General features: G+C 37.0%; 1 protein-coding gene across 3 annotated transcripts in view; it reads left to right on the plus strand.

Moving 5' to 3' along the window:
• Window positions 1-12310, plus strand: part of KLHDC1 (kelch domain containing 1) — a 40303-nt gene that overhangs the window by 17605 nt on the left and 10388 nt on the right. For all 3 annotated transcript variants that reach the window (XM_005211706.5, NM_001192897.2, XM_024997696.2), the window contains 4 exons: window positions 2690-2773; window positions 3246-3304; window positions 9536-9648; window positions 11116-11188. In XM_005211706.5, coding sequence (XP_005211763.1) covers window positions 2690-2773; window positions 3246-3304; window positions 9536-9648; window positions 11116-11188 — 329 coding nt within the window. The remainder of the gene's footprint in view (window positions 1-2689; window positions 2774-3245; window positions 3305-9535; window positions 9649-11115; window positions 11189-12310) is intronic.

The raw sequence follows: 12310 nt of genomic DNA on the forward strand, positions 1-12310 counted from the left end.
TAAGCAAGTGGAAAGAAATTTTATTGACACTGGATCTACTAAAACTCATCCTAGATCTCTTTCAGGCTTCTTAACCCTTTGCTTCCTTAGAGAATAAGCAAGAATCTGGAGCTACTGCACACATAGTTTTAGAATTGGATCAGTGAGCTGAGGTAGCTTATAGGAAGTTATTTGGGACTTCAGGTCTTTCTGTGACTGTCTCTCCTTACCGTAGTTCGTATCCCTTCCACCCTTCTGTGCCAACAGCCTAACAGGCACGGGACACTTTTAGTTAATGTTGGACAATATTTTCACTGTGACCTCTCTAATCATTTCTTCAGATATGTTCTTCGGTTCAGTTTAGTCGCTCAGTTATGTCTGACTCTTTTTGACCCCGTGGACTGCACCACGCCAGACTTCCCTGTCCATCACCAACTCCCAGAGCTTGGTGATGCCATACAATCATCTCATCCTCTGTCGTCCCCTTCTCCTCCTGCCTTCAATCTTGCCCAGCATCAGAGTCTTTTCCAATGAATCTGTGCTTTGCATCAGGTGGCCAAAGTATTGGAGCTTCAGTTTCAGCATCAGTCCTTCCAGTGAATATTCAGGACTGATTTCCTTTAGGATGGACTGGTTGGATCTCCTTGCAGTCCAGGGGACTCTCAAGAGTCTTCTCCAACAAATGTACTCCAACAAAGAACTCTTACATTGTTTATATTCTATCTGAAAGTTTTTCTGATATGGTTGCAGCTAGAATCTGTTTTATTTTCTAGAGACTTGCTTAAATTAATTCATTGTTCCTAAATACCTGCATCAAAGTGCAAGGTAACTTGGTACAGTATAACAGTTACTTGTTTTGAAGTTGAAGAAATTGGATTTGCATTCTAATTGTGTCATGAAAGAGCTGTGTACTTTTAGATAAGCCATAGAGTGTGACATAGGCTTCCCAGGTGACCCTAGTGGTAAAGGACCCACCTGCCAATGGAGGAGATGCATTGGTTATTAATACTTAAAGAATCTGCCTGCAATGCCAGAGACCCAGGTTCGATCCCTAGGTCAGGAAGATCCCCTGGAGGATGGCATGGCAACCCACTCCAGTGTTCTTGCCTGGAGAATTCCATGGACAGAGGAGCCTGGTGGGCTACAGCCCATAGGATCACAGAGAGTCAGAGTCAGACATGACTGAAGCGACTTAGCACACACATAGTGTGTCATCCATAAAGTGGAAGGTGGAAAGAGTTTTCCTACACAGGATGCTTAACCCTATGAGAACAGAACTGTGTGATTTTGAGTATTTCAAACAACTTAATAAGCACCGTGCATCGTTTGCACAGTTTACACATTCACATAGTAATGCAAATGCCATTACTTTCTTTTGTTTGGACTGATATGAACCCAGTTTATTCAGAAGCTTTGATTGGCTATTAAATGTATTTCATAAATAAAAAAGGAGAAAGTCAACATTTATTTCATAATGAACATGTATGTAGTAAAAGAATTTTTCTAAAATTTCACATCAGAGACTGCCTACTAAAACTTGTTTTGCTTAAAGTATTGGGAACCGCAACACAAATGGTTCCCTCTCATTTATTTAAAAGTCTTATATAGGTAATGGGGCTTCCCTGGTGGCTCAGATGGTAAAGAATCTGCCTGCAATGCAGGAGACCCAGGTTCGATCTCTTGGTCAGGAAGATCCCCTGGAGAAGGACATGGCCACCCACTCCAGTATTCTTGCCTTGGAGAATCCCATGGACTTTGGAGCCTGGTGAGGTATAGTCGATGTGGTTGCAGAGTCAGACATAACTGAGCAACTAACACACACATATAGGCAATATCAGAATTATTTCTTACCATGTTGACCTTATAGTTATTCAAGTAAACCTGAAAAGTGTAGAAAGTTATGATCTTTGATGCAGAGATTAAATTTTATATGCCCACATTTGGTAGCCAACGAGCTGAAAATACTGGGTTCCTTCAGAATTTGGAATGAAAAATACAAACAGAAAAGTACTCATCATGAACATGTGGAAATTATGCAGAATATTATTTATATTTTATTCATTCATCTACTCATTATACTTTTTTCCCACCAATCTAAAACTTCTCTGAAGAACAGATCTGCTATATTTATTCAAAGTAAAGGATAAAGGTGTATTATCAGTTAATGCCAAGAGTTTTAGTAAGAGATAAAACACTGGCTTAAGCCAAGAGTAAAGTTCTTATTGTGGAATTTGAAGCACCAAGAGTCTCCAGGGACAGATTTAATTTTTTATTAGAGTCTCTGAGATTACCACTCTGTGTACTGCTCATTCATATTATTAACTCTGTGTATGTGTGTGTGTGAGAGAGAGAGAAAAGAGAGGAAAGAAGGGGTGGGGTGTGTCAGAGAGACAAAGAGAATGTCTTTAAATTTAATTTTTAAATCTTTACATTTTGAGCTAAAATTAATGTGAAATCTCATGCTGCCAAATAGTGTCAGGTATTTAAGGAAAACATTAAAAAAAAGTAAACATCTGAGTGAATTAATTCCTTAAGAGTAGTATTTGTCTATAATTGCTTACTACCTTGAACAAACTTTTGCATTAGGGTTTTTAATTAAGTTACATACATAATTGTAACTTAGCAGCAAGTATTTTGCATACTGAGCATAGGAATGTAACTTACAGATGTTTTAAGCCTTTGTGCTATGTTTTCTGATCTCTGCTTGCAGGGTGGCATTCCACCACAGCCACGAGCCGCGCATACGTGTGCAGTTCTTGGAAATAAGGGCTATATCTTTGGCGGACGTGTTTTGGTTAGTGTTTTTTATGGAAATGGTCTTTTTTTGTTTGATGTTTCCTATAAAAATTTATCCTTTGATTTTGTGGAATAGCTGAACATTCAGATAGTCTGGAGATTAAAATACCATTCAATAATAATTTCTAAAAATCTCTTATTACCTGAACAGACCGTATCTGAGTAATCACAGATGATTATAAATCATATTTTAATGGGGAGAATCCTTCACTTAAGTGATTTATCAGAAAAACTTTACCTCTTATTATCTAAATCTTACTAGTTTATACTCATTTTTTCCTTTCTCCCTTGACACATTAATTTGGTAGCTCTATGCTGATTTTATTAATGCTTAGCATTGTTTCCCAATATGTAAACTTCTGATATTAAGTAAAATAGAGTTGATCTATTTTTAATATGACTTTATTTTAAAGCCAAAATTTAAGTCCATTAAATATGTAAAACACCAATTTCATACATTTTTATTTTAGCAAACTAGGATGAATGATTTGCACTACCTAAACTTAGATACCTGGACCTGGTCTGGAAGGTAAGTTCGAAATTCTAAGTATTGTTTTAACCGATAGGTATTTCTGTGTCTGTGTGTGTCTGCACATGCATGCTATAATCCAAATTTGGGTCTGTAAAACTGAACAGATGTTTTCTTCCCCTTCTGATTGTTTGCCTAAGCAAGGAATATATAGATATAAATATAGATTTTGTTCTTTAATCAGGCTACCTAAAACATGAGAACACTAACAGTTAAAAATTGATTATGTGAAAGTACTGGGTTTTTTTTGAAATTACTGGTTTTATATTACAAATTCTTAAGGGTCTTTAAGAAATAATGAAGTTTTAATGGAGTCAGATAACAAACAAATAATCGAGTCAAAATCAGATTTTATTGCTCCTAATATATATTTAGAAATAGAATAATATATTTAGCTATCAATTCAGCTGTTCACATAATGAGATAGAATCAGAGCCATCAGTTCATTTCAGTCGCTCAATCGTGTCCGACTCTTTGCGACCCTGTGAATCGCAGCATGCCAGGCCTCCCTGTCTATCACCAACTCTAGGAGTTTACCCAAACTCATGTCCATCAAGTCGGTGATACCATCTAGCCATCTCATCCTCTGTCATCCCCTTCTCCTCCTGCCCCCAAGCTCTCCCAGCATCAGAGTCTTTTCCAATGAGTCAACTCTTTGCGTGAGGTGGCCAAAGTATTGGAATTTCAGCCTCAGCATCATCCTTCCAATGAACACCCAGGACTGATCTCCTTTAGGATGGACTGGTTGGATCTCCTTGAAGTCCAAGGGACTCTCAAGAGTCTTCTCCAACAACACAATTCAAAAGCATCAATTCTTCAGCACTCAGCTTTCTTCACAGTCCAACTCTCACATCCATACATGACCACTGGAAAAACCATAGCCTTGACTAGATGGACCTTTGTTGGCAAAGTAATGTCTCTGCTTTTTAATATGCTGTCTAGGTTGGTCATAACTTTCCTTCTAAGGAGTAAGCATCTTTTAATGTCATGGCTGCAATCACCATCTGCAGTGATTTTGGAGCCCCTCAAAGTCAGCCACTGTTTCCCCATCTATTTCCCATGAAGTGATGGGACCAGATGCCATGATCTTAGTTTCTGAATGTTGAGCTTCAAGCCAACACATTATGCCAAAGTACAAATACTATTAAAAAATGAAACCACAGAAGTACTAGAAGGAAATATAACAATTTATCTTTAAAATCTTGGCGCGGAAAAAGCTTATCTAAAGATGATATAAACCCAAAATTCATAAATGAAAAGACTGATAAGACCACTTAAGAATTAATGTTTCTGTGTAGAAATTAAATATTTCTGTGTAGAAATATATACCATAAAAAGTTAAGAGGCAAGTTGGAAAATGCAAGCAAAAAGCAAACTAGAAGTAATATTTACAGTAATTCTAACAGCAAGGGCTGTGATTCACAAGAACTCAGAAAATCAGTAAAAAAAAGACAATACAGTAAAACTGAACAAGGAACGTGAATGAGCAACTCATAGAAGAAATACAAATATTTATAAATTATTTTTTAAATGTTCAACTTCATAAATTATTAAAGAACTTGAAATAAAAATAATAATTTTCACTTACCAGGAAGAATAATTACAAATGACCAGTGTATCCTAGGTTGTAACAACACAATTAGTGGGTGTTTAAATTTGTACAGTTTTCTGGAAGGTGATCTGGCAATGTGTTTAAAATATGGAATTTCTACTTTGATCCAAAATTCCTCCTAAGACAAAAATTGGACAGGTGTTTATATGTGTGCACATATGTGTATATGTGTGTGCATACACAACAAAGATGTTTATGGCAACATTATTTATAAAAGCAAAAACATGACATCAACCCTCATGTCCATAAGTGGGGTCTGTTAAATCATGATACATTTGCCCAGTGAACTGCCATGCTTCCATTACCAAAGGAAACTATGCTTCATGGAAATATTCTGCAACATACTAATTGAGTGAAAAAATTTACAGAACAGAATATGTGATCCTATTTGTATATTTTTAATAAATATGTTTAAATGTGCTTAAAAGTCAGGAAAGATATATACCAAATTATGATTTCTTATTGCTGGAGAACAGGATTACAGAACTCTCCTTTATAAAAAATAATTTTGTGGTTGAACATTTTCTAACCCAAATATTTTTTAATAGTTATAAAAGCAGTAAAAACATGTCCATTTTGGAAAAAACAAATTACATCTTCTACCACAGGCCCATGTTATTCTCACTTCCTAAATTACTTAAACTTTTGCACTTATGGTCTTTTTGTGTGGTTTTTTTGGGGCCTCAATGGATCTTAGTTCCCTGACCAAGGTTTGAACCTGTGTTCTATGCACCAGGAAGTCCTTGTGCTTATGTTTTTATTTTAAGAATATGACAATATTTGTTTGAAATCTTTAGAGGTTTATCCTGGATCTGGAATGGCTTGCATGCTTTTATTTTGCAGTTAGAGTAGCTAGTATTTTCAGGAAATTCCATAATAAAAAGACCAAAGTCAAAAACAACAAAATCCCGTAGTCAGCTGAAAATACAAAATTAAACATGAAACAACAGTCAAAAATGATAGACATGAAAATAATTACATTGAAAACCTAAAGAAGTTTTTACTGATTTACCAACAGGGAAGCCGAATCTGGCCTCTGTACACTGACAGTGAATTAAATCTCAAAGATAGAGTTTTGGGTGAAGTAAAAAGGAATAGCTCTATTGCTTTGTCAGGCAAAGGGGCCCACAGTGGGCTAATGCCCTCAAAACTGTGGGTCCCCCCCAAGGGAGCTTGTGAGGACTCTTACAGTCCAGGAACAGGGCTGCTGATAAGGATCAGGGTTTGTGCAAGGTCCACATCCCTTCAGTCCAGAGATGTCAGATGATGACGGGCCAACTGTGACCTTCTCTGCCATGATGAATGCTTCATCCAGTAGTTAACATCTTCCATTTGGTGAGGGTTTCAGTGCTACATCCCTTGAGGCGGGAACCAGGACCCTGCCCCAAGAATGCACTTTTGATTCCTCACTACTCTTCCCTTGTTTCTACACCCCCTCCTTTCCCTGATTAGCAACTGTTTCAACCTGCCCTGGTTTTAGAAAAGGCAGAGGAACCAGAGATCAAATTGCCTACATCCTCTGGATCATGGAAAAAGCAAGAGAGTTCCAGAAAAACATCTATTTCTGCTTTCTTGACTATGCCAAAGCCTTTGACTGTGTGGATCACAACAAACTGTGGAAAATTCTGAAAGAGATGGGAATCCCAGACCACCTGACCTGCCTCTTGAGAAACCTGTATGCAGATGAGGAAGCAATAGTTAGAACTCGACATGGAACAACAGACTGGTTCCAAATAGGAAAAGGAGTACGTCAAGGCTGTATATTGTCACCCTGCTTATTAAACTTCTATGCAGAGTACATCATGAGAAATGCTGGGCTGGATGAAGCACAAGCTGGAATCAAGATGTGAGAAATATCAATAACCTCAGATATGCAGATGACACCACCCTTATGGCAGAAAGTGAAGAGAAACTCAAAAGCCTCTTGATGAAAGTGAAAGTGGAGAGTGAAAAAGTTGGCTTAAAGCTCAACATTCAGAAAACTAAGATCATGGCATCTGGTCCCATCGTTTCATGGGAAATGGATGGGGAAACAGTGGAAACAGTGTCAAACTTCATTTTGGGGGACTCCAGCAGCCAAAGATGGAGAAGCTCTATACAGTCAGCAAAAACAAGACCAGGAGCTGACTGTGGCTCACACCATGAACTCCTTATTGCCAAATTCAGACTGAAATTGAAGGAAGTAGGGAAAACCACTAGACCATTCAGGTATGACCTAAATCAAATCCCTTATGATTATACAGTGGAAGTGAGAAATAGATTTAAGGGCCTAGATCTGATAGATAGAGGGCCTGATGAACTATGGAATGAGGTTCGTGACATTGTACAGGAGATAGGGATCAAGACCATCCCCAAGAAAAAGACATGCAAAAAAGCAAAATGGCTGTCTGGGGAGGCCTTACAAATAGCTGTGAAAAGAAGAGAAGCAAAAAAGCAAAGGAGAAAAGGAAAGATATAAACATCTGAGTGCAGAGTTCCAAAGAATAGCAAGAAGAGATAAGCCTTCTTCAGCGATCAATGCAAAGACATAGAGGAAAATAACAGAATGGGAAAGACTAGGGATCTCTTCAAGAAAATCAGAGATACCAAAGGAATATTTCATGCAAAGATGAGCTCTATAAAGGACAGAAATGGTATGGACCTAACAGAAGCAGAAGATATTAAGAAGAGATGGCAAGAATACACGGAAGAACTGTACAAAAAAGATCTTCAGGACCCAGATAATCACGATGGTGTGATCACTGGCCTAGAGCCAGACATCCTGGAATGTGAAGTCAAGTGGGCCTTAGAAAGCATCACTATGAACAAAGCTAGTGGAGGTGATGGAATTCCAGTTGAGCTATTCCATATCTGAAAGATGATGCTGTGAAAGTGATGCACTCAATATGCCAGCAAATTTGGAAAACTCAGCAGTGGCCACAGGACTGGAAAAGGTCAGTTTTCATTCCAGTCCCTAAGAAAGGCAATGCCAAAGAATGCTCAAACTACCGCACAATTGCACTCATCTCACATGCTAGTAAAGTAATGCTCAAAATTCTCCAAGCCAGGCTTCAGTAATATGTGAACCATGAACTTCCTGATGTTCAAGCTGGTTTTAGAAAAGGCAGAGGAACCAGAGATCAAATTGCCAACATCTGCTGGATCATGGAAAAAGCAAGAGAGTTCCAGAAAAACATCTATTTCTGCTTTATTGACTATGCCAAAGCCTTTGACTGTGTGGATCACAATAAACTGTAGAAAATTCTTAAAGAGATGGGAATCCCAGACCACCTGATCTACCTCTTGAGAAATTTGTATGCAGGTCAGGAAGCAACAGTTAGAACTGGACATGGAACAACAGAGTGGTTCCAAATAGGAAAAGGAGTTCGTCAAGGCTGTATATTGTCACCCTGTTTATATAACTTATATGCAGAGTACATCATGAGAAACGCTGGACTGGGAGAAACACAAGTTGGAATCAAGATTGCCAGGAGAAATATCAATAACCTCAGATATACAGATGACACCACCCTTATGGCAGAAAGTGAAGAGGAACTCAAAAGCCTCTTGATGAAAGTGAAAGAGGAGAGTGAAAAAGTTGGCTTAAAGCTCAACATTCAGAAAATGAAGATCATGGCATCCAGTCCCACCACTTCATGGGAAATAGATGGGGAAACAGTGGAAACAGTGTCAGACTTTATTTTTCTGGGCTCCAAAATCACTACAGATGGTGACTACAGCCATGAAATTAAAAGACGCTTACTCCTTGGAAGGAAAGTTATGACCAACCTAGATAGCATATTAAAAAGCAGAGACATTACTTTGCCAAGAAAGGTTCGTCTAGTCAAGGCTATGGTTTTTCCTGTGGTCATGTATGGATGTGAGAGTTGGACTGTGAAGAAGGCTGAGCGCCGAAGAATTGATGCTTTTGAACTGTGTTGTTGGAGAAGACTCTTGAGAGTCCCTTGGACTGCAAGGAGATCCAACCAGTCCATTGTGAAGGAGATCAGCCCTGGGATTTCTTTGGAAGGAATGATGCTGAAGCTGAAACTCCAGTACTTTGGCCACCTCATGCGAAGAGTTGACTCATTGGAAAAGACTCTGATGCTGGGAGGGATTGGGGGCAGGAGGAGAAGGAGACGACAGAGGATGAGATGGCTGGATGGCATCACCGACTCAATGGACATGAGTTTGAGTAAATTCCGGGAGTCGGTGATGGACAGGGAGGCCTGGCATGCTGTGATTCATGGAGTAGCAAAGAGTGGGACACGACTGAGCCGAACTGAACCTGCCTTTTCGAACTCAGGGAAGGGGACACAGAAAGGCTTTTGTGCCTAGGAGGCCCACAGGATCCAGCTCGGTTGCTGTAGGAATGATGCTCAGTATGCATTGTGAATAACTAGGAATTAACTTTTTAAATTTTCAGTCTGTATTCTGTGGCCAAGAGGGATGGACGTTACAAGGAAAGAAATTGCGTAAATTTGTCTAAGAATTTAAGAATGTTTTAAAATATTCTTGTTGGTGGGATTAGTAGAATCAAATTTTTTTAAACTGGAAAGGGCAGTTTTTTCTTTTGAGATCTGAGATGATCAAAAACCTTTTATTTTGACTAGACTTTTCTTCTTTTTCCCTCACCACAGGATTCCTATTAATGGAGAAAACCCTAAACATCGGTCATGGCATACTTTAACACCAATAGCTGATGATACGCTTTTCCTGTTTGGTGGACTAAGTGCAGACAATATTCCATTAAGTAAGCTGAAGTTTAGCCTACAATTAATATCTTATTCTTTTTACCTGATTGTATTTGATACTATGGTATCTTTTTTCTGATTTTATAGTTTACCTTTATCCCCAACTATGTGGTCACATCAAGAATTAGAAGGCCCCTTTGCTTTTGTACCCTTACCTCTCTTTAGGGTCTCCTGTTACCTGGGTGTAGGGAAAGGAAGTAGTTGAACTTAGGGGAATTAAAGCCCCTTTCAACTATAGTATTCTGTGATTTTGTGTCCTCCTAATTTTTGATCCAGATGCTTACGCTGTAGTCTAGAATAGGGATTAGAAGAAGAGCCTTTCCCAGAAGGCTCTGAAAAGCAAGATGGGAATGCCAGTTGCTTCTTTTTTTGTTCCAGAAGTATAAAGAAAGTGCTTAGCTAGAGTATTTTTAACTCCTGACACTACTGATTTCAGCGGCTGTGAGTTTGTATCCCAGTTTTTCTTCAGCAGTAAAAATTGTGGCATCAAGATAGACAAATGACCAAGAATTATTCACTTAGTTTGACATATTAAGTGTTTTGTAATTTACTTCAGAGTTTTGTATAGCTAGAGACAGTTTCCTTAAGATACTTTATATACCATTAAGACCTTTTATATAGGCTGTAAAAACAATTACTTGTTTTCCAACAAAAATTTCTCTTGAGCATCAGCTGTGTACCTGGCAGTCTGCTGGCCAGGAAACTTCAGATGCTGGTTGGAGGAGCAGCCAGTTTTTGTAGATTTTTATACTTGTCTAATTTGTGGGTTTTTTAATTAAAAGAGGGAATCTAATTTAAAAACTAACATCGATACATCTTAGATACAGTATTGTGTGTCACTTATATCTCAATAATAAAACTGGAAGAAAAAAATTAACATTTACCCATTACACTAGGGTTTATTTAATATATCTTCATGAGCTCTAGTGCTTCAGATCCCTATATGCTGGTTTTTGTCATAGTTCAAACTCCTAGTCCAGTCAGTTTCTTACCTTAGAGATTCAGCTTAAGATACAGTCACGTGGGTATCAGATGATCCCAAAAAACCACTTGTAGCTTTCTTGGCTGTGACTGTAGCATTGTGGTTAAATGATAACAGCATTGTGGCTGTTTACAAAATGTCCAGTTTTTTGTTGTGTTTTTTTTTTAGTGATGCTCACTGAACTATGTATGGGGAAAGTAATAAGAGAGCTAGGATTTGCTTTAGAATAATTCAGCAGCAAGAATAACAAAAAGAGATAAATGGAGCACATGCGGCAAAATCTCAGTAGTTGTTGAATCTGGGTTATGTGAAAGTTCATTGTCATGTTCACCTGACTTTTGTCCATGTCTGAGAATTTTTATGATAAAATATGCACACACACAAAAGATAGTCATATAAATGTAGCATGATAAATTTGGGGCAAAAAATTAAAATTTTATCCCAAAGACCTGATCTTAAATTTTAAACTGTCATAATATTGCAGGTGATGGTTGGATTCATAATGTCATAACAAATTGTTGGAAACAGCTTACACATTTACCTAAAACAAAACCCAGGTAAGTCCAAAAGTTGGCAAATATTGAAATAGTTAAGAATTTTAAAGTATTAAAATATAGCAGTAAATTTATAGTGTTTGTCATTAAAGCAAGAAACCATTTGGAAGGATATATTTCAAATAAACTTCATATTACCCAAATAATAGATAGGAGAAAGGATATATTCAGTTTCTATCCATATTTGTATATTTGAAAGTATTACTCTTTTAGCTAACTGCATAATCTTGCCTGATAAATATGAAAAGGCTAAGAAATTGAAAGTCTCATATAATGTTAATATTTTTAATAAGTAGATGAAAATGAGGTTGGCTTTATTAGTAGTTGGGTTTTGAAGTGGTTTATAGAAATTTAATGAGGAAGTTGCTTTCATGTTTATCAAGTAGATGACAGATTATTATTTTATTAACTGATGTACTCATTAATGTAAATTTCTTGAAAATGTATTAGTTACTTGTGGTATATTATAGAGTAAAAAATTGTAGAAAAATATACCATTATTAGACTGCAAAGAAAATCACATTCATATTGTAATTCTTATTTTTTCTAATTTGATTGAATGTAATGAAGATATATTCATAGGAGATTCAAGTAGTTTTTTTCCTTTTCATGTCATGTATTCCAGAATTTTTTACTAGATTATTTATATTAATGTGAAGCTAATTAATGATATATTAATGCATAACCTAATGTTATGTATTTCAGAAATTTAAGAAATAACAAGTAACATACTTGAGAAAAAGGCCTGAGAAAATATATATACATTGTGTATATATTAATATGCACAATACATTTAGAGCTTATCATAACTTCATATGTGATTATTATATTCTTATATATAAAAATTCAGTGGAATGTATTAGCAATTCTGGGTCTTTTGAAATATATTGTTTAATTTGAAGAGTTTTATATTAAAATCCAGGAACCCAATGTTCTAGTCCTTGCTCAGCTAACACTTAGTTTTTTGGCTTGGGAAAGTCACTTTGAAGAAGCTGAGCATCAATTTCTTCATCTATGAAATGAGGGAGTTGGACTAGATGAGCTCTTAGTTCTCTTCCAGTTGTCTGTGTGAATGCATTACTTATAGACCACAGTGGTAGTAAGAATGTGTTTAATTTTTCATTG

Source organism: Bos taurus, chromosome 10 (genome assembly GCF_002263795.3).
Source record: "Bos taurus isolate L1 Dominette 01449 registration number 42190680 breed Hereford chromosome 10, ARS-UCD2.0, whole genome shotgun sequence".
Classification (NCBI taxonomy): domain Eukaryota; kingdom Metazoa; phylum Chordata; class Mammalia; order Artiodactyla; family Bovidae; genus Bos; species Bos taurus.